General features: G+C 41.0%; 1 protein-coding gene across 5 annotated transcripts in view; it reads left to right on the top strand.

Annotated features, from left to right (window-relative positions):
- The first annotated feature begins 152 nt into the window (after nucleotides 1-152).
- The window catches only part of TOGARAM1 (TOG array regulator of axonemal microtubules 1), a 90,176-nt gene continuing 66,893 nt past the window's right edge, over nucleotides 153-23,435 (top strand). For 2 of the 5 annotated variants that reach the window (XM_043981925.1, XM_043981923.1), the window contains exon 1: nucleotides 158-2,518. In XM_043981925.1, the coding sequence (XP_043837860.1) occupies nucleotides 446-2,518 (2,073 nt within the window). In that variant the 5' untranslated portion in view covers nucleotides 158-445. Of the gene's footprint in view, nucleotides 2,519-23,435 lie in introns of all 5 variants that reach the window. The other 3 variants (XM_043981926.1, XM_043981922.1, XM_043981924.1) reach the window with 3 other exon arrangements.

Genomic DNA, 23,435 nt, shown 5'->3' with positions numbered 1-23,435 from the left:
GGGTGAGTGTGTTAGGCACGTCTTGGAGACTACATATCCCAGGATTCTCACCACCACTTGAGAAATTTCATTCCGGGTCAAGAGATCGCGCGCCGGCTGGTCACCATGGAAGCGGTCGGTTTGGTCACGTGGTGCCCCTGGTTACGCCCGGTGGCTGCGGCTGGGTCTGGGGCCCGCGACGGGGGCCATTTTGTTGAGGGCTGCCTCCTGTAGCCGGGGGCGGCTTGGGAGCGCTCCGCTCCAGTGGGGCCGTGGCGCCTGCTGCAGAAGAAGAGGAGGAGGAGGAGGAAGAGGAGGAGGAAATCTCTCCGGTCCCCGGCTTCGGCAGCTTTTTTTCCCCTTCTGTAGCCCGGGAGCCTGGAGAAGAAAAGGGAGGGGAGGGCTCCATCGAGCCCCTAGGAGACTGCGATGGTTCCCCGCTGCCGCAGCTTCCTGACGCCCCTCCATGGCGTCCGCGCCCCCGGTGCTTCTTCTGCCGCAGGCCCAGTTCCTAATCCCCAGCGCCTACCGGCCCCGGAGCAGCTGCCGCCCTTCCACCCCAGAGACTGATGAAAACCGACCTCGGCGGACGATGAGAGAGGAGAAAAGCTATTGCTGCCGTGGAGCCGCCGGCGATCAGGGCTCCTGCCCAGCGGCCCCTCCTGCCCTGTCCCCGACCACGACCGCCCTCTTTCTCCCAGCGGAGGAGGCCGTCACGAGTGGCTGGTCCAGGGTCGGAGGGAGCCTGCCGGGAGGGGACGAAGAGGTGACCCGGCTCCTGCAGCTCCTCCGCACGGCGCCAGAGCCGTCCGAGGCCTTCCAGGCTCTGCAGGCTGCCCTGCCCCGGCGGGGCGGGCGCCTCGGTTTCCCGAGACGGAAGGAAGCGCTGTATCGGGCCCTGGGCCGGGTACTGGTGGAGGGGGTCCTGGAAGAGAAGCGACTCTGCTTGCAACTTCTCACCGACGTGCTCCGGGGTCAAGGGGAGGCGGGTCAGCTGGAAGAAGCCTTCAGCCTGGCTCTTCTGCCGCAGCTCGTGGTCTCCCTGCGGGAAGAGAACCCGGCCTTGAGGAAGGATGCACTGCAGATCCTGCACCAGTGTTTGAAGCGGAGCCCCGTGCAGGTGCTGCAGGCGCTCATACAGCGAGGCCTGGAGAGCACGGATGCCCGGCTCCGGGCTTCCACTGCACTCCTGCTCCCCATTTTGCTCACTCCCCCCGATCTCTTGTTTGGCCTTGATCTCACCGAGGTCACCCTATCCCTGGCCCGCAAGCTTGGGGAACAAGAGGAAGAAGAGGAGGCTGAGATAGCGTTTTCTGCGCTGCAGCAAATAGGGGAACGCCTGGGCCAAGACCGGTTTCTATCTTATATCTCTCGCCTGCCCTCAGCCCTGAGGAGACACTACAATCGTCGTGTCGAGTCCCAGTATGGGGGTCAGGTTCCTCATTATTTGGAACTTGAAGCTTCTGAATTTCCTGAAGATCCCCTCCCCTGCCCGGCAACACCTTCCAGCAGCCACCTCAAATTTGGTGTTATTCCTCAGGAGCTGCATTCTAGGTTGCTAGATCAGGATGACTATAAGAGTCGGACTCAGGCTGTGGAGGAACTCAAGCAGGTGCTGGGAAGGTTTAGCCCTGTCTCCACTCCTCATTCTAGTCTCGTAGGTTTCATTAGCTTATTGTATAACTTGTTAGATGATTCTAACTTCAAAGTGGTCCATGGCACACTTCAGGTACTGCACCTGTTGGTGACACGTCTTGGAGACCAGGTACAACAATTCTTGGGCCCAATCATTGCTGCCACAGTCAAAGTACTAGCCGACAACAAGTTGGTGATCAAGCAAGAATACATGAAAATTTTTCTTAAGCTGATGAAGGAAGTAGGACCTCAACAGGTGCTGCGTTTATTACTGGAACATCTCAAACATAAGCATTCCAGAGTGAGAGAAGAGGTGGTGAATATAAGCATTTGCTCCTTGCTGACCTATCCAAGTGAGGATTTTGACTTGCCCAAACTGGCTTTTGGCCTTGCCCCAGCTCTAGTCGATAGTAAGCGTAGGGTACGCCAAGCTGCTCTGGAGGCCTTTGCTGTATTGGCATCTTCAATGGGCTCAGGTAAAACCAGTGTACTTTTCAGAGTTGTTGATGCTGTTGAACTTCAAGACAATGGAGATGGAGTGATGAATGCTGTGCAAGCCAGATTAGCTAGGAAAACTCTTCCAAGGCTAACAGAACAGGGATTTGTGGAATATGCAATACTCATGCCATCTTCTGCCCAGGGAAGAGCAACCCACTTGCCCCATGGAGCAGACACAGACTGGCTTCTGGCAGGTAACAGAACTCAAAGTGCACACTGTCACTGTGGTGACCATTCAAGGGATAGTATGCAAATGTATGGCTCTTATAGTCCATCTGCTGATCAGACTATCTGTACTCGAAGGGTGTTAAGTGCAGGAAAAGGAAAAAATAAATTACCATGGGAAAATGACCAACCTGGAGGCTTGGGAGAAAACCGGACAACCCATTCAAAGGAAATAGAGCAGGTATGCATTTTCTGTAATTAGCATGGGTTGGGGCAGGGGAAGTACTTTAACGAAAGATATTTTTATGTGCCAGTCTCTTGGAAGCGATTTAATCCAAAATGATTTGTGCTAAGTGATATAAGAATGTCCAGTCCTAGTGGAACAAATTAAACAGATCTTTACGATGGATTTGATTCAGAGGCAATATGGTATACTGGAAGGAGCATCAGGTTTAAGAATCAGGATCCTCTGATTCTAGTCCCTGACTCTTGGCTTTGCCAACTACACTGATATCTGTGAGGACTTGCTTGGGCAAGTCACTTAACCTCCCTCGGGAGGATCAAATGAAATGTTGTACGAGATGACTTAGTTATTGGCAAACACTGTATAAATGTGACTGACTGTTAAAAGTAAATAATCAAGAATCACTTATAATAATAGCTAGCATTTTTATGGATTTTTAAGATTTGCAAAGCACTTTACGGATGCTCTCTTATTTGATTCTCATAACAACCCTGGGAGGTAGTTACTATCATATTCCCATTTTACAGAGGAGAAACCTGAGACAGACTGAGGTCAAATGGCTTACCTCAGGTCACACAAGTAAGTGTGAGACTGGATTTGAACTTAGGTTTTCCTTGGGTCCAGGCCCAGAATTCTATCCACTTAGTTACCCCATAGTATTAAGCTTTTACTGTGTACCAAAGTACTGTGCTACTTTGGTAGCATATGCAAAGGCAAAAATGAATCATCCTTTGCCCTTAAGGATCTTATAATGTGGTGAGAGAAACCTGTGTGTGTGTGTGTGTGTGTGTGTGTGTGTGTGTCTATAAACAGAAAAGACAGGGTAACCTTGGATGAGAAGGCACTAGCAGCCCTCCGGACCACAAAATGCCTCTTGTCAGAAGTGGTTAAGATCTAGTCTTGAAGGAAACCAGGGATCTTAGAATGTAAAGGTGAGAAAGGTGCATATTCCAGGCATGGGGCATAGTCTGTACAAAGACATGGAAATGGGACATGGAGACAGCATCAGATGAGGAATAGCAGATAGCCCAGTGTGGCTGTACTATTGAATGGAGGGGAGTAATGTGCAAGAAGACTGGAAAAGTAGGAAAGTTTAGGTTGTAAAGAGCTTTATATGCCTAACAGGAAAAAAAAACACCTTAAAGTAAATCCTAAAGGTAAAATAAGAGGGCTGGACTAGATTGATCTCTTAAGGTCAACTTGTAGTGAAAATGTCTAGTTTTTGGTATTGAAAGCCTTTATTTTATCTGTAGAAGCAATTGAACCTTCATTCCTTCTGATACTAGGCAGTGATTTATAGTGGAGAAATCACTGAGTCTGGAGTCAGGAAACCTGAATTCTACTGTTTACTGATTGTGGGGACTCAAGTGAATCACTTATCCTTCTGAAGTTGTTTTCTTTTTTGTAAGATAGGGATAATGCTACCCTACCTACCTGAATCTAATGCAACTTTGTGCTGAATCATTTCAATCAAATAGGTCCTCACTGCAGCATGGATATTATTATTTTTTTTTTTGAAATTCACATTGTACAACAGCTGTTTCAAAGCCAAAATATTTATATAGTGTTTTAAGTTTGCAAAGCACTTTACAACTATTATCTCATTTGATTCTCACAACAATGGTGGGGGGGGGGGTAAGTGTTATTATTATCCCCATTTTACAGATGAGGAAACTGAGGCAAACATAGGTTAAATGACTTGCCATGGGGACACACAACTAATATATATCTGAGGCTGGATTGAAAGTCAGGTCTTCTTGGGGCAGCTAGGTGGCGCAGTGGATAGAGCACCTGCCCTGGAGTCAGGAGGACCTGAGTTCGGGTCCGGCCTCAGACACTTAACACTTACTAGCTGTGTGACCCTGTATGTGACAGTCACTTAACCCCAATTGCCTCACTAAAAAAAACCAAAACAAAAACCGAAAGTCAGGTCTTCTTGAGTCCAGGCCCAGAACACTATCCACTGTGTCATCTAGCTGCTTCACCTGGTTGCCCCATCATATTAAGCCCTTACTATACCTTTCTCTCAAGCCTCAAACCACCCCTTCTCCCTTAATTTTCAGCATATGATTTTTTCCCCCTGATTTACTGAGATCAAGGCTATCTATGGGAGCTCCCTGACTCCTCGACTTCCTATTTCAGCTTCATTCTTCCAGTCTCAAAAGTGTTATTCAGCCTTAGCTAAGTTAATCCCTCCACCTCTACCCTCAGACCTATCTCCCCTTTTCTTCTCCATTACTTTGCACATCTCTCACTCATGCATCTCTACTGAGTCTTTCTTTCTTTTTTAAGAATCTATTTAGGGGGGGAGGGGAGTGGGGGCTGGGCAATGAGGGTTAAGTGATTCTCCCAGGGTCACACAGCTAGTAAGTGTCAAGTGTCTGAGGCTGGATTTGAACTCAGGTCCTCCTGAATCTCTCTGCAGTGGACAGAGCACCGGCCCTGGATTCAGGAGCACATGAGTTCAAATCCAGCCTCAGACACTTGACACTTACTAGCTGTGTGACCCTGGGAGAATCATTTAACCTCAATTGCCTCACCAAAAAAAATAAATAAATAAAATAAAAAACATACTGAGATCTGTAATCTCCTAAAACAGCTATCCATCTACAGTTCCATTCTCTCAAACCTTCATACTCTATTCTTTCTCTTGCTGTTAAACTGGTAGAAATAAGTCTCCACTCACTATTTCTACTGCCTCATCAACTACTCATTTACTTGCTAACCCTTTTGATTGGGTTTCCATCCCTACCATTCTACTGAAACAACTCTAAATTTTCTTCTATATTATCAAACCAGTCAACTTTTCTGTGCAAGCTTACCCTCCTTGACCCATCTAAGTGGCATTTAATATTATGGACTAGTGGATTAGGCATCCCCTCCTGTCTCCCCATTTCCATCACACAGTAGTATTATAACTTTTCTCCTACCTCTCTCACTGCCCATTTTTTGTCTCTTGTTGGCTTCTCATCTTGCTCCTATACCTTAAATATTAGGAAAGCACTGTGTAAACTGCAAAGTACACTATATAAAAGTGAGCTATTGATTTTTTCATTTACTAATCATTCCTAAAACTTAGAAAAGCAATGGTTATGAATTAGCTTACATAACTTTAGTTACCAACATCATAACTGATACATAGAACTTTAACGTTTGTAAAGCACTTTTACATAGATGATCCTCAGAAATACACTTTATGGCAAATACTACAAGTTTATATGGCTGTGCTTTAGCTTTATTGCTGAAAACATTTCCACCATTTGATTTTTTTTTTCACCCACCTACAGCTGGATCAGAGGTGGTTGTACTCAGTGTAAGTTTGAAAATGCATCCTTTGGTTTTGTACCAAGGAAATTATAAATTACTTCATCGCTATTTCCTTAAATAAAAGTTATACCATTTTAAATAAAAGTCCGATGTGTCAGAACTTCTCTATATCACGAAACTGAAAACATTTAAATATAAAATTCCCCTCAGGTGTTTGATGATTTCCCATAAGTTGAAAACCCAACTACATGTGGAGCTATATTAATATGACCTAGGTGTAGACTTTATCCTCCACTGTAGGGAAGATATGTAACAGATAATTCTAGTAATTTTGAAAAAAAAAAAAATCTTGTTTCCTTTGCTTAAAAAACAACAACAAATTAATGGTCCCCTAAGATTTTGTCTAATGTTCTTTCCCTTCTTGGAAAGCTATTAAACCAATGAGGTATAATATGGAACATCCTCTAATCTAAGTTAAATGATCTAAAGTTTAGTTTGGGTGCTATAAGGTTTCCTTTCAACAAAATAAGGCTCAAATTAAGTAAGTTATCTCTAGATATTTCTTAGAGTGTGGAAAAGTAACACAAGCTCTCTAATGTACCCTTAACTGGGGAACATATTTTGTAATTTGACAATCTATTTAGACATTTCTTTTATTCGTGACAATGTGTGTGAAACAAAGATGATTCCCTGGGAAAAGACTGCAATGAAACTTCAAAGATTTTGTAACTAATCTTTAGATAGTTTGGAAATTATAGGATCAGTTTATTTCTAATCATTCCTAAAACTTAAAATCCCCAAAGTTGTGTATCATTAGTAAATTTAAGTTACTATTATCATCGTCATCATTGTCACAACAGATGTATATTTGTATATGTATCTATAGATATAGATGTGTGTATCTCTGTGTGTATGTATGTGTGTGTATTACTTTAAGGTAAAATCCTTGCTTATTATGCATTATTTCACTTGATCCTTATAACAGTCCTGTGAGGTAAGTATTATATACTTTCTTATCATGATTATTTTTGCTACCATTTTTTATCATCCTGAGAATCACACACATTTAAAAGTTTGTACCCTTTCATGAAAAAGTGAAACAATCAAAGTTTGTCTTTTTGAGCAAATTTGAATAGTTACAGTTTTTGCAGTTATAGTTTCCAGCATGAACATATTAGAGTAAACTTTACATACCTTTCATTAAATAGTCAAACTAGGGGTATTCAATAGAGGGAAACTAGGGAAGAGGACAGTATAGACCTGAATTGGTTCACCAAAGATTCAGAATGGGAAGAAGAGGAGAGAGTGGCTAGTGCAGTGGAGATGGCTTGGGAAAGAATTGAGGTATCATGGGATTGGAGGTTACAGTGTGGAGGAAGAGTAGGGTTTTGTAAGGGAAGGCAGAAGGCTGTGATCTCCTATCAGCTATTGGATTTGGGGGAAGGTGGCAGCTCCACAAATAGCTACCAAAAATGTCCTCCCAAAAATATTACTACGGATTGGATCATAGAACTCAGGATGTTTTTTCCACAAGTTATCTGGCCAAGCAAGAGCTTTACCAATTCCAACAGTCAAGTCAACTCCCAGAGATCTATGGAGAATTGTATCACAAAAGGGGTACCACCCTAGTTGAAGTATTAACACCTTTAGGATTAGCACTACTAGAAGTTGGTTCTCTTCCCCTTGGTGGCCCCCTGCCACAAATAACCCTTAGTTTGTGAGAGAGTACCAGAACCTCAGGCTAGCTGTCACAGAGAGTAACAGGCATCCATACTGCATCTACTTGTCAGCACTCTTTGGAGATGGCTCATAAGCTTTCCATTATTATACAGAAAAGTTTTGTTTTTGACACACATTAGAAATGTTTCTTTTCTAGTTCCTAGGAGTCTTATGGTAGTGTTTAGTTCAATGGTAGAGCCAGCATAGTATTGGAAAGCTCATCTTCTGCTTAGGATGTAGAAATATGTTTTCAGTTGAGGCTAGTGCTACAAGAAATTATTTTATGTGGGCTGGGATGAACATTATTATAAATTTGAAAAGAGAGAAATCTTTCCCATAGTTCAGAAGTATTAGACAGCATAATGAAATTGCAATAAATTGCATAAATAGAAAATAGACAAAGTATCCCTAAGGAGTTTTCTTCTGTCTCCAACTAGCTTTTTCTGTTATCAAGGGAAATAGTTTAGAGGCTTGCTCCTTAGAAGAAGAAGAATAGAGCCTTTGCTCAGGAGTTTAGAATTTTCCCTTAATATATTATTAGCAAGCAACATCCATTCATTAGGATAACATTTGCCATCTTAAAAGTCCTAAATAACAAACATAACCTTATATTCATTACGAATAGGACTATAAAACTACAGAGACCAGACATTATGGAATGTATTGTCCTCGGTACAAGGGGAGTAATGTATAATCACCCTTGGAAAGGTAAGTTGGAGGCAGGTTTGGAAGAGTTACAAAAACCAATTGGGAATTTTGTATTTGATCTTAGGGCAATTATGAGCCATGGAAACTTCTTGAGCAGAGAAATGACATAGGGAGTAGGGGAATAGAAGAGAATAAGGAGTTAAGTACAGGCCCTAGGTTATAAACCTCGGGAACCGCAAAGGGCAGTAATATCCTCAACAGATATAGAAAAGTTAGGAAGAGAGATGGGTTTGGAAAGAACAGTAAATATTAAGTGCCTATTGTGTGCAGTGAGGCTACAGAAGCAAAATAGTTCCTGTTTTTAAACAGGTTACATTGTACCAGAGGGTAGGGTTGAGGGTTTCAACATGTGCACAAGATGCACAGGTAAATAAATAAATATAAAGTAATTTCAAGAAAGAGTTCTAATTACTGGGGACATCCTGAAAGGTCTGTGTAGGTGGTGATACCTGAACTATGCATTTAAGGAAACCAGGGATTTTATAAGACAGGTGGGGAGGAACTGCATTGTGGTCAGAGAGAGGAGTCTTCTCGTGATAAAGAGATAATGCAATATTGTAATGTCATATATGGGGATTGGTAAGTAGTCCAGTTTCATTGGAATGTACAGTGATAAGAGTAGTGTACAGTAAGCCTAGAAAGCAGTTGGGAGCCAGTAAATAGATCAGATTTCTGTGTTTATAAAAAGCCACTAAAGATTTTTTAGTTGGTGGTGACATGGTCATATCTGTACTCAATTAATAAATTGATGACAGCAATATGGAAAATAAATTGAAAAAGGAACAGAGTGGAGGTAGGAAGAATAATACAATGATCCAAGTGAGAGGTAAAACTAGAATCTAGGTTGTCTGAGTGAAGATAAGGGAACAGATAAAAGATGTGGAGATAGAATTAACCAGAACTGATTAGATAAAATGCTTGGTTGGTTGTTGTCCTTTATTCTTGAAGAGGACCAAAATGATATCACTATGTTAGAGTCAAGTTACACTGTGGCTGATATGACCAATATGAACTCAGAAGGCTCTACCACAGATTGGGCACAAATAGTCCATGTGAACATTTGGGGTGGGTTCTCTAAATTTGCTCATCTCACGTTTCTTTTTAGCTACTTCAATTATGTTTTGCTCATAGATCATAGCACCTTCTCGGATGAGGGCATGCCACAGTGGGCAGTCCTGTACCATTGTTGCCCATGTCATGCAGTCAATTCCTAAGTTCTTCAGAGCCCTTGAGAGTGTCTTTGTATCTCTTCTTCTGGCCTTCACCTGAGTACTTGCCTTGTGTGAGTTCTCTCTAAAATAGTCTTTCAGGCAAACATAAGTTTGGCATTCCAGCTAGCCTATTGGAGTTGCACTCTCTGCAGTAGAGTTTGAACACTTGACATTTTAGCTCAAGAAAGGACCTCACTGTCAGGTACCTCATTCCACTAGGTGATCTGCAGAATCTTCCTAATTCAAATGGAAGCTATTCCGTTTCCTGGCATGGCACTGGTAGACTGTCCAGGTTTCGTAGGCATACAGCAGTGAAGTCAGTACAACAGCTCTGTAGACCTTTAGTTTGGTAGTCACTCTATTCCCTCTTCTCTTCCACACTTGCCTTTGGAGCCTTCCAAATACCGAGCTAGTTTTGGCAATGAGTATGCCAACCTCATCATCAGTGTGTACATCCCTGGAAAGTATAGTGCCAAGGTAAGTGATCTGAGGGAGAGGGAAGATTCAAGGATGATTTCATGGTTGGGAGCCTCTGACTGGAACTATGGTAGTGCCATAACAAAAATGGAGATGTAGGGAGGAAATACAAGTCCAGTTTTGAATATGGTGAGTTTGAGATAGCTTTGGCACATAGAGATGATATGTGCAGTATATGAGGTGTTCAGGGAGGAATAGCACCTCTAGTGTGAGGGCTTGTCCACCCCTTTTCAGGGCCGCTCATCCACATTTGTTGTCCATCTGTCACCCAACTCTCACCTGTGGCTCCAAGAAGCTGTAGCATGCTCAGAAGCCATACTCCAGTAAAACTGTCTCAGCAGACAAGCTGTAAACCAGGTTGAGGGTAACCAACAGGCCCAAACCCAATAGTGACTTAGGAGGATTTTTTCTTTTTGATTTCTTTTTTCTTCTTGTGATGACATCATCCAGTTGTTCTTGGGTGCACCATTTCTGTTGGACAAATCTCTCTACTCAAGCATGTGAAGACTTCTCCACTGGATTGAGTAGATAAGAACCATTTGTTATGATGGCCATGAAGGCAACTGAAGCAAGCACTGCGGAATGCTTAGAGCTTGGTCTAGCTTAGAGCTGGACTTTGATGAATCTGAAAGAGAGAATAAGGCCAGCAACTTTGTGCAACTCTGCCTCACTTAAATCCAGTTCACTTGCATGTCAAGGCATCACCCCTTAATATCTTTGGTCCTCTTTGAAAATAAAGGATGAACAACAACAATAGTTTAATACTAGAGTTCAGGGGAGAGATATAGGTTAGATATATAGATTTGGGGGTCATTTGCATAAAGATTATTGAACCCAGTGCCAGAACAAGAATCCCTACTAAAATGTACCTGGCTAGTGATCATCCAGCCTTTGGCTAAAAACCTCTAGTGAAAGGAGAATTCAATCTCACCCAAGGTAGACTTTCTCATTTTGGATAATTCAATAATTATCTTTGGGAGTTGTATTCTTGACCAGGGATTTGGCATTGTATCCCAGATGTGAACAATAACGCCATAAAGGCAAATATAAAAACCATAGAACTTTATATAATAATTTGCAATAGCAAGCCTATGTACTGGTCAACTGAAAGGAACTCCAGAGACCAACTTACCCTCCCCTCTCATGGGAGAAAATTGCAGCTCCAGAGAATAATAATAGTAGTCATAAAAATAAGCAATCATAAACTTTTCCAATTTATAATGTCTTAAATATATTTTTTCCAAGGGCCATGAGTATTGCAGAGAGTAAGTAGCATATGACTCAGAGACATAAGGCAATGTGACGTAGAACAAATATTGGACTAAACGTCAAGAGATCTGGCTCCTACTTCTAGCTGCTAAATTAGTTGTATAATTATAAGCAACTCAGTTACTTTAAATCTAGTTTTCTATATTTATAAAATAAGATATTAAACTAGGTAGATGAAAAAAGCCTTTATTAAGCATTTACAAAATGTCATGTACTATGCTAAATGCTGGAAATATAAATACAATAAGCAAGATAATCCTTGCCCTTAAGGAACTTACATTCCAGTATGAAAGACAGAATTTATAGGGGACTGGTGGCCATGAAGGGGTATTTTAATCTGGAAAGGAATGGTAGTGTTGATTTGATTACTGTTGGGGGGAGGAAAACAGGGAGTTGGGTGGGGAAGAATGAATAAAAAAGTAGGAAAATGTCAGGGAAATAACTAGAATGACCCCTGAGGTCCCTTCTAATCTTCTAGAACTGGGGTTGTAAAGGATGATACAATGAAAGAAGATGGGTCCTGAAAGTTGGACCTCAAAAGGAAGGCTAGAACTTACATAAGGGCAGAGGAGTGGGGAGGGCATTCCAGGGTAGGAAGAATAGCATGAAGAAAGGCACCAGTGTATATGACATACTACTGTCACCTATTTCGACTGGAGAAGAAATTAATTTGTTTAGAGGAATTATAAGTGAGCTAGTGTTGGAAAGGCTGGTGGAAACAAGATTGTAGACACTCCTGAGCTGTCAGGTACAGGAGCTTGGATATGATCCTGTAAGCAATGGGAAACCATTGAAGATTTTTGAAGTGAGGAAAGGCCAAGGTGGTATAAACCCCTAGAATTAGTCTCCAAAACTGCAGCCTCAATCTGCATTCATAGATTGGGATTCTTGAGGTTTGGGGGTCACTACCTAAAGTTCAAAGTACTCTGCGGATATGAACTTGTAAAATATTGTCTTATAGCATCCATTTCCCTAACCATTGTGCTTACTTTTAATAAGAAGCCAGTACACAAAATTAGCTCAAAACGACAGTATTTTTTTTAAGTATTTTATTATTTTCTAATTACATGAGAGATAGTTTTCTTTTTTCTTTCTTTCTTTTTTTTAAGTGAGGTAATTGGGGTTAAGTGACTTGCCCAGGGTCACACAGCTAGTAAGTGTTAAGTGTGTGAGGCTGGATTTGAACTCAGGTACTCCTGACTCCAGGGCCAGTACTCTATCCACTGCGCCACCTAGCTGCCCCTAAAGCAATGACAGTATTAACAAAATGTTCCCTTGCAAATCTCAGGTTTACTGTTTCACGACTATGCACGGTATTAATGGAAAAGACATGCACACAATTGGGCACATGTGTAAGGAACACACATGGCCATGGGCAGCTTACACATCCTACACTATAGGAGTTCAATATCTTTTTTCCTTGTGATGACATCATCCTGTTGTTCTTGGGTGCAGCATCTCTGTTGGACAAATCTCTCTACTAAACTACTTGGGCTTGTTTCTTTCTACATCTTAACTCCCAACAGCCAGGGCTTTCTTCTCTACTCACAGGGGTCGTATTCCTTATTTCTCACCCTGATTCTTAGGCCTACTGTCTGCTGGAATACAGTGTCTTCTACTGGGCAACTAGCTCTAGTGAAAAGTGCCATAACTGATGGTGGGTGGAAAGAGAGAAATCTCACTGATCCTTGTCCTCTCTTCCCCAGGCAAGAAATTAAGTAAGTACTGGGTTCCAGTGTTCACATTCCTTAGAATTTCCTCTATCCTTAACTGCTCTTTAGGGAATATCTTCATTTTTAAAGGGCCACCCGGGGTGTTGCTTCCACTCTACACTGTCTTCCTCTCTTGAATCCTTACCCCCCCATTATTTTGCCAGTCAAGCTTCAGCATTAAATCACTCCCACCATTCCTCACCTTCACTCCTACACATGTGGTTCCTCCAAACCTTTACATCCCTCCTCAAACCTCACATAACTCCCCCTCTCACTACTTTCTCAGCTGAGAACCTTGCTCAGATTTTACAGAAAAAAATGAGGCCATTCTCTGTGAGCTCGCTCTTCTCTCCTCTTCCTCATGTATCACTCAGATGCTTTCTGCCACTTTCTCTTCCTTTACCTGTCTCACATAAAGAAATAGCTTTCCCCCTTACCAGTGCTAACAACTCTACTTGTTTAAGTGACCTCCATTCCATCTCATTTTCTCCAGTAGAATACCCTCTCTGTCATCCTCACTCTTATCACTTATTTTCAGTCTCTCTGTCTACTGACTCATTCCCTCCTATCTACAAATATGCCTGTGTCTCCCCTATCTGGAAAAAAAACCCTTCACTTGATCCTTCCATACCCATTATCATCCTATACCTATTCTGCTTTTTTGTAGCTAAACTCCTCAAAAAGACCATCTATAATAGGTGCCTCCACTTTCTCTCTTTACAATCTGGCTTCTGACCTTATCATTTCACTAAAACTGCTCTCTCCAGCCTTTCTAATGATCTCTTAGTTACCTTTTCTCTATCCTCATTCTCTTTGACCTCATGATCATTTTCTCCTTTGTAGTACTCTCTTCTTTCTAGGTTTTTGGGACACCACTCTCTCCAGGTTCTCATCCTAGCTATTTGACTACTACTTTTCTGTCTCTGCTGGGTCCTCTTCCAGATGATGCCCTTTAACTGTACATGTCTTTCAGGATTCTGTCATGGGTCATCTTCTCCCTCTATACTATCTCACTTGGTGATGTCATCAGCTCTCATGGATTTAATTGCCATCTCTATGCTGATGATTCTCAAATCTACCTTTCTTGTCCCAAACTTTGTGCTGACCTCCAGTCTCCCATCTTGTTGCCTTTTAGACATCTTAAACTCAGAACGTCCAAAATTGAATTCATTATCTTTCCCCTATATCCTACCCCCTCCTAAGTTCCCTATTACTGTAGGAAGCAACACCATCTCCCAGTCCCTCAGGCTCACAACGTAAGAATCATCCTTGACCCATCACTATTTCTCACTCCCTATATCCAAGCTGTTGCCAAAGGCCTATTGATTTCATCTTTGTAACATCTCTTGAATATTCGCCCTTCTCTCCTCTGACACTCATCATTCTAGTATAAGCCTTCATCACATCATGCCTGGGTTATTGCAATAGCCTGCCTCCAGTTTCTCCCCACTCTATTCTATCTTCCATTCAGCCAGTAAAGTGATTTTCCTAAATCACAGGTCCAATCATGTTACTTCCTTCCCCTATTCAGTAAACTCCAGTGACTCACTGTTGGCTTCAGGATCAAATAACAAAATGTTCTATTTGGTATTCAAAGCCCTTCCTAGTGATAAAATACCAGCCCTGGATTCAGGAGGACCTGAGTTCAAAATCCAGCCTCAGACACTTGATACTTACCAGCTGTGTGACCTTGGGCAAGTCAGCTTAACCCTTCCTAACCCATCCCCTCCCACCTTTTTAGTCTTCTTACACTTATTCTCCAACATGTACTCTTTGATCCAGTGACACTGGGCCTCCTGGCTGTTCCAAGAACAAGACACTATTGTCTCAGCTCATGCTTGGGACACTCTTCCCCCCAATGAGATCTGATGACTGACCTCTCCCTGGTTTTCTTTAATTTGCGATTAAAATCCCACCTTCTACAGGAGTCCTCTTAATTTTAGTGCTTTCCCTCTGTTATTTCCCATTTAATCTGTATTTAGGTTTTTTTGGGTATATATTTGTTTGCATGTTGTCTCCCCCATTAGATTGTAAGCTTCTTGAGGGCAGGTACTCTCTTTTCCTCTTTTTGTATTTACCATACCTAGCACATCCTAGGTGCTTAACAAATATTTATTAATTTGTTGATCCCTTGGCTAGTTAATGGCCAGCCCACTCTCTATTCCACCAATTTTGAGCAGATAACTTCACACCTCATAAAGGATACCAGAGTTTAGCTTCAACTTTGTGCATTTAAAACTTTACATTTGCTCAAGATTTTTGTCTTCTTTAAAAATATGATTGAAACATCATTTAATTGGTATTACTATATTCCTAAGAATGACAAAGAGAGGTTTTCTGGAGCCAGGCCATATTTGAGAGCCAATTGTTAAACTTTGTGAGCACTTAGGAAGTGGGAAAACAGTATAAATCAGGACTTGATTTATTGTTTCCTCGATTGTCTCGATTTAAAATGCAAATAACTTTAAAATGTTTCACTTTTCCCCCCCTCAGAGCTAGTTATTAATCCTTTACTAGCAAACTCCTGGTGACAGACCATAGACTCTATGTGCTTTACTTCACATGAAGGGTCTACTAATAGTTGAAAAAACTATTATATTTCTTAAAAACAGACATACAGAAACTACTATAGATGGTGATAAAACCTTGACTTTCCAAAAAGAGTCCCTACACAGTAGTTAGTCGCAAATACATCCATAATATATACATTTATTTATTTATTCACCAAGCATCTTGTTTCCCATTCTCTTTATTCCACTTTTGCTCTGGTCCTGCAATGGTTTTCTTCAGCTTATTGAGGTGACTACTCATTTTCACGATTTTAGTCAATTATCTGGTCAAGCATCATCTGAAACATGTCCTGAATTTGCTAGAAAAGCATCTAATTTACAGAGGCTTACTAGATTAAATGAATGCTGTGGGTTTAGGGTACCTAATTTTTAGCAAAGCTTCTGAAGCTTTATCTCATACTAATATGGTCTAGACAATAATACAGTTAGATATATTTGGAACTGGTTAGGTGGCTGAACTCAAAAAGTAGTTACTAGTAGTTCAGTATCATCTTGGCAAGAGGTGTCCAATGAAGTGCCCTAGAGATCTGTGTTTGGTCCTGTGCCATTTAACATTTTTACCAGTTATTTTGATTAAAAAAAAAAAAACAGATGACATTCTCATCAGATTTGTAGGGAGCAGCAAGCTGTGAGAGACCGCTCACATACCGAATGACAGAGTCAAGATCCAAAGATTTCGACAGGCTAGAACAATGGAATGAATCTAATAAAATCAATAAAGCTAAATGTAAGGGGAAAAAGTCTTATAATCTCACAAGTACAAGGTGATGAAGATACAATTGGACAACAATTGCTCAGAACAATAGGAATTTCAGCACAATCTAAAGTCTGAATACAAATCAGCAGTATGATGTGAGAATCAAAAAGTTGATATAATCTTGGGTTCCATTAAGAGAGGCATAACTTCTGAGAACCCCGAAGTATATATTTGCCTTCATCATACTTTCACTGCAGCACCACAGTTTAAGGACATTGATAAGCCAGAAATTATCCATAGGAGTGCAGTCAGAATGACGAAGTTCCATGAATATACCAAATGAAGCTGCTAAAAGAACCTAGGGTATTTAGCCTGGAGAGAGAAGACTCATGGGGGACATGGTAGCTTTGTTCCAATTTTCAAAGGGCTTTAGAATTCAAAGGGCACTAGAGGAGGGATTAGAAATGTTCTGGTGGGCCCCATAGGGCTTAGCTGGGTAAGTTATTCTTGCTTATAAGCCCAGCTCCTTTGCTCTATGAAATAAAAATATTCAAAGCCCCTCAGTTTTTTTAATGTTGAAGCTGCTAGATCTTGTGTTATCCTGATTGTAGCTCCACAGTACTTAAATTGTTTTTTTTTTTCCTTGTTGCTTGTAGCATTCTCTCCTTCTGGGAGCTTTAAAACTTGGCTATAATATTCCTGTAAGTTTTCTTCTTGGGATCTCTTTTAGGTGGTGACTGATTTTCCCCCTATATCCCCCCACAATTTCAGTTTTACCCTCTTCTTCTAGTACTTATGGGCAATTTTTCTTAATAATTTCTTGTAATGTCATATCTAGACGTTTTTTGTCATAACTTTTAAGTAGTCCAACAATTCTTATATTGTCTCTTCTCAATCTGTTCTTTGGAGCGTTATTTTTCTAATGAGATGTTTCACATTCTCTTCTATTTTTTCATTCTTTTGATTTTCTTTTATCATTTCTTGGTTTCTTATAATATCATTGGCTTCTCCTTGCCCAATTCTAGTTTTTAAGGAATTATTTTCTTATGTTTTTGTATCTCTTTTTCTAATTGGTTCACTTTCTTTTCATAATTTTCTTGATTTTCTTGGATTGTTCTTGGGTTTTTTCCCCATAATTTTTCCTCAATCTCTCTCATTTTGATTTTTTAAAGTCCTTTTTAAGCTCTTCCAAGAATTCTTTGGGCTTGTGACCATTTGATGTTTTTCTTTGAAGTAGGAATGTTTTGTTTTGTTTTTTTAGTGTCACTATCTTCTGAGTATGAATCCAGATCTTCTCTGTCCTCATAGTAGCTATCTATGGTCAACAACCGTTGTTGTTATTATTATTGGCTTTTTATTATAGTCAAGTTATAGTCTAGAGGTATAGGGGATGATGCCTCAGGCTTCACATACGATTATTTTTTTAAGCTCTGTCTGACCTCCTGTACTCCTCTCCACTCTTGAGCCTAGGCTAAGGTCCTTAGCCACTTAATTGCAATTGCAAATGCTCTTGCTTTCTTCCCCTTTAGGTACTGTGAAGTTCAGCTCACCCTTCTGCTCTGGAACCAAAACCAAAGCCAGGGATGCTGCTGTCCTAAGCATGCCCACAGTCATCAGGGTCCCTGTCTCTCTGCTTCCACATTCACTGGGGCTGTGCTCACTCCTCACCCATAGCCATAGCCTAGGACTGTGTTTGGTATCCAGTGACTGTGGGAGGGTCTTTCAGTCTTCCCCTGCTCCTGTCTGACCCCCACATTGTCCTGTGGTGAAAGTTTCTGCAGCTGAAGCTGCCACTTCCCCCCCAGGGCTTGTTGTTTGTTGGTTCAAAAGAGTCTCCCTGGAGCTGTTTGTACTTCAGTCAGGCCAGGCCTCTGCCCCTGGAGGTCCAGTTTTCCTAAGATCCTTCCCAGTTGTCTTAGGATGACAATTTCCTTACCCCAACTTTTAATTATTTATGCTGCTCAAAATTCCTTTGAGGCAATGTTCCGATTATGTTTGTGGGAGAATTTCAGAGAGCATGGTATTTCCTGTCTTACTCCACTATCTTCCCTGAATCCTCTGCTGACAAGAATTCTTTAAAAGAGTTAAAACAAGATTTTTTTTTAAAAGAATTAAGGGGGCAGCTAGGTGGCGCAGGGGATAAAGCACTGGCCCTGGATTCAGGAGTACCTGAGTTCAAATCCGACCTCAGACACTTGACATTTATTAACTGTGTGACCCTGGGCAAGTCACTTAACCCTCATTGCCCCGCCAAAAAAACAAAAACAAAAAAAATTTTTTTTGAAGAATTAAGAAATTAAAAAAAAAAAACCACAGTTGAGTGCAATAGAGAAAAAAATGTGAAAAGTAAAAGCTAAGGAAAAAAGATAAAGGAGAATTAACAGTTTAGAAAAAGAGGTACAAAACTTTACTGATGAAAATAACTCCTTAAAAACCAGGTGGAGAAGTGGATAAAGCACCAGCCCTGGATTCAGGAGGACCTGAGTTCAAATCCAGTCAGTCACTTGATGCTTACTAACTGTGTGACCCTGGGCAAGTCACTTAACCTTCATTACCGCCGCCCCCTTCCCCCCAAAAAAGGAAAGAAAATCAGAATTGGCCAAACGAAAGCTAATAACTCCCTGAGGCATCAAGAAATGATAAAGTCAAAGATTGAAAAAAATACATACCCACAAAAAAAGTGTAAAGTATCTCATAGGAAAAACAACTACCTTAGAACATAGATCAGAGAGTTAATTTAAGAATCATTAAAAAAAAAGGGGGGGGCAGCTAGATGGCGCAGTGGATAGAGCACGGGCCCTGGAGTCAGGAGTACCTGAGTTCAAATCTGGCCTCAGACACTTAACACTTACTAGCTGTGTGACCCTGGGCAAGTCACTTAACCCCAGTTGCCTCACTTAAAAAAAAAAAAAAAGAATCATTGCACTGCCTGATAATTTTGGACAAAAATAGAGTTTAGAAATCATATTTTAAGAAATCATAAAAGGAAACTATCCAGATATCTTAGAACCAGAAGGCAAAGTAGGAATTGAAAGTATCCACTAGGAGTCACCTCCTAAAAGAAACCCCAAAATGAAAACTCCCAAGAATTTTATAGCCAAAACCCAGAGTTCTCAGGTCACAACAAAAATATTGCAAGCATCTAGAAATAAAGAATTCACGTACCAAGGATCCATAGTCAGAATCATACAAGATTTAGCAGCCATCACCATGAAGAAACAGAGAGATTGGAATATCATATTCTAGAAACCAAGAATAATCTATCTACAAAAATGAGTATAATGCTACAGAAGAAAGTATGGACCTTTAAGGAAAATAAGAGGACTTCCTAGCATTCATGATGAAAATATCAGAGATAAGGAAAAAATTTTAACATATAAACATAGGAGTCAAGAGAAGTATGAAAAGGTAAATATAACAAGCAATCATAAGGGACTACAGAAGGCAGCTTAACAGTTTAGTTTGCATTCTTATTTGAGGAGATGATATTTTACATACATCACTTCAGAACTCATTAGGGTTAATTAAGGGAGAAGAATGGGAAGGGTGGGGAATAGGAATACAATAGGAGGGGCAGCTGGGTGGCTCAGTGGATAGAGTACAGGCCCTGGATTCAGGAGCACCCGCAAATTCAACCTCAGACACTTAACACTTACTAGCTGTGTGACCCTAAGCAAGTCACTTAACCCCAATTGCCTCACCCAAAAAAAAAAAAAAAAGACAGGAATACAATAGGAAGGAGGAGGGGAGAAGAATGGGGAAAATTATCTCACATAAATGGGTTATGCAGATAGAAATCTATACAAGGAGGGGGTAGTGAGAGGGATAGGAGGGATCAGGTGATACTCAAACTTCATTCCCATCCAAACTGGTCAAAGGAGGGAAGAATACACATAAACCCAGTTGGGTACAGAAACCTGTCTTATGCATCAGGGAAATGGAAAGAGGTTAAGGGAAAAGAGGAATAAGAGGGAGGGCAGATTAAGGGATGTATTAGTCAGAAGCAAAACAAACTCTTTAAGTGGGGGTGGGGAAAAAGAGGAAAGTAAGTATAAGAGAACTGGATGTAGAGAAATATATAATCAACAGTAATAATTCTGAATGTGAATGTGATGAACTGATTTGTAAAATGGAAGAGGATTGCAGAATGGATTAGAATCCAGCATCCAACAATCTGTTATTTACTAGATATAGTTAAAATAAAGGGCTACAGCAGAATCTTTTATAGTTTAGCTGAAGTAAAAAAAAGGCAAAGGTAGCAATCATGATCTCAGACATGGCAATAATTAAAATACTTAAGAAATAAGAAGGGAAATGACATTTTGCTAAAATGTACCAATAGACAATATCAATACTTAACATATGCGCCAAGTGGCACAGCATCTAGATTCCATTAGTATCCTTGTAAGGTCAGTAGAATAAAGACATGTATGAAAGTCACATGGGGTGATTTTTTACAGAGTTTCAAAACAAAAATTTAGGATGTACATCAGACTATGCCCAGTAGTCTCATCTGTCACAAAGTAGAAGATAGTATGTTTCCTTTCTTAGAAGGCTATGGTTATTTCTATTTTGACAACCTTATTGCACAGATTCAGATCCAGAATGCTATTCTCCCTCATCTCTTCTTTGCTCAAAATCATATCAGTTCGTAGGGGGCGGCTAGGTGGCGCAATGGATAAAGCACCAGCCCTGGATTCAAGAGTACCTGAGTTCAAATGTGGCCTCAGACACTTGACAATTATCAGCTGTGTGGCCCTGGGCAAGTCACTTAACCCGCATTGCCCCACCAAAAAAACAACAACATATGAGTTAGTGACTAATTTGGGATAATATCCTGTCTCCTGACTTAGAGACCAAGGCTCCTTCCATTATAGTACATTGCCTCTTCCACTTAAGAGTTTCAAGATTTAAGATGTTGGATGGGGCTGAATCGTGTGTGTGTGTGTGTGTGTGTGTGTGTGTGTGTGTGTGTGTGTGTGTGTGTGAGTGAGAGAGAGAGAGAGAGAGAGAGAGAGAGAGAGAGAGAGAGAGAGAGAAAGAGAGAGATGGAGATGAGGACCAAGTTGTGTCAGAACAAATCCTTCGTTTCTGGAACCTCTCCAAAACTGTGTGTGTCTACATGTATATGTGTGTGTGTATGTGTTAAGTTCATAAGATCACAGACATAGAGCTGGCAGGAACTTCAGAGGCCATCTATTCCAACTCTAGTCTGATAACTAGTCATTGTACAGATGAAGATGTAGGTCCAAAGAGGCTATAACTTGTTCAAGGGGTAACACAATAAATGTCAGTTGGGATTTGAATCCAGGTCCTCTGACTCAAGCTCCTGTTCTTTTACAGTGTTGTACTACCTAGTAGTACACTCATGGCACACACTGTTGTCTGAGCTGGACCTACTCTCATATTCCACCCCTCTTAGTGTTAGGATCCGTTTTCCCTTATCTTGACATTCACATTCTCCATTGCAGCCAGGTAAGGATTTGCCATCTCCCTTACATGGCCTATTTACACCCTTCTGTAGGCCCTGGGCTCATCATACCCTGGAGTTGACTGCTGCCTTAGGAAGAACTATGTAAGAAGCTTACTAACAAGGCAAGGAAACTTTCTGTCATGTTACTTTGTGAAAACTAATAAGGAATGAATGGTTTTTTTGGTTTTTTTGTTTGTTTGTTTTATTTTGGTGAGGCAATTGGGGTTAAGTGACTTACCTAGGGTCACACAGCTGAACTCGGGTCCTCTTGACTTCAGGGCCGGTGTTCTATCCACTGTGCCACCTAGCTGCCCCATAAGGAATGAATGTTAAGGATTTTTGCATTTTTCAAATCATATTTTTCTGTGTTTCTATAAGTTTTGTAAATACCTACTAGTATTTAAGTAAAAAGGTACTTCTCTTTCTGACTTGTAAAGGTAAATACCTTTCAGATTTGAGTGGATCATTTTAAAACTCAACTTTGAATAGCACATTTGCATGTGGAAAGTTAGAGAAAGCTGCTAAGCTGGTGTCAGAAACCTTGAACATGTTCCCAGGGCTGCTGTTCCCTGCCCATTTATTTGAATGAATCCACAGTTTTTTTGGGAAATGTACTGGATAATCAACATAAGTTGGTGTATGTTCTCTTACTAAGAGGGTCTCATACTATATCAGAAAGAGATTTTGAAAGGAAGGGTTAAGCCTCAAAGGTACTTCCTTGGTGGGATAATCCAGCTCTCACCTTCTGCTTGGGAAATGGAAAGCCACAGAGTGAAGGACTTCGGGAACAGATCTAGGGAGACTTCTCCACTTACTCCTAAGGATTCCTGTGCTTTCTCAAAAAACACCCCTATATCCCAGCCAAGGATTGCAACTGAACCTGGAGCTGGAAGAGGGAAGATTCCATTAAACTTTGTGGAGCTAGTAGAGCAGAAGCACATGCAGAGGAGACAGCTACCATAAAAAGTCTGGCCAGGATTGTGTGGGCTGATGAGTATCAAACAGTATCAGGACGAATTCTGTGTTGTTGGAACCTCCCCAAACTACAAATCCCAAGACACAATTCACAATCTCCTTTTTCCCCTTTGTCTTTCTCAAGGGGAAAGCCCTTTCTTTTGACCATAGGAGAGACCTGTTTGCCTCTCTCTGTTTTAAGCATTTGTTGTCTTTATAAACTGTATAACTGTATTAATAATACTGTATGTATTTGATGATTGGGGTAAACGTATTTGGGAAGGTAGTTGGGAGAAGGCATTTGAGGGGGAGAGCATCTTTGAAGAAGAGAGAATTTTTACATTGAGATATTTTGTAAAGCAAAGCAAAGCATTTATTAAATGCTCACTGTGTGCCAGGCCCTGGGCAAAGAAAGTCCTTTCTCTAGGAGCTTACATTCTTGTGAGGTAAAACAGTGCACAAAATGGCACAGAAAACAAGGGGAGAGAGAGGAAAGGAATGAAGGGAACATAGGTTTGAAGTCTGCAGAGAGTGAGGAAGAGAATGAAGATTGACTAGCTTGAGTCCTCCCACAAAAAAGAAAGCCCCAGGAGAAATTTACCAGCCTGGTGGAAGGACACTGCAGAGTGAGGCCACAGGAGTGGTTGAATGTTCCAGAGTAAAAAGCTTCAGATGGTAAGGTATATTCCAGGATTAAGATAGCCACTGAAGCTTGGTTTTAAAATCAGGAAATTCGGGATCCCTGGCTCTGGCTGGTTGCTCAGAGCTTTAAAAAAAAACTTGCTGCTGTTGCTGTTGTTGTTGAAAAAATTCTAGAGCCTTTTGATACAACTTAACAGAGCAGAGAAAGAGTTTAT

Source organism: Dromiciops gliroides, chromosome 2, assembly GCF_019393635.1.
Source record: "Dromiciops gliroides isolate mDroGli1 chromosome 2, mDroGli1.pri, whole genome shotgun sequence".
Taxonomy (NCBI): Eukaryota; Metazoa; Chordata; class Mammalia; order Microbiotheria; family Microbiotheriidae; genus Dromiciops; species Dromiciops gliroides.
This window is presented reverse-complemented; position numbering and strand designations above follow the sequence as displayed.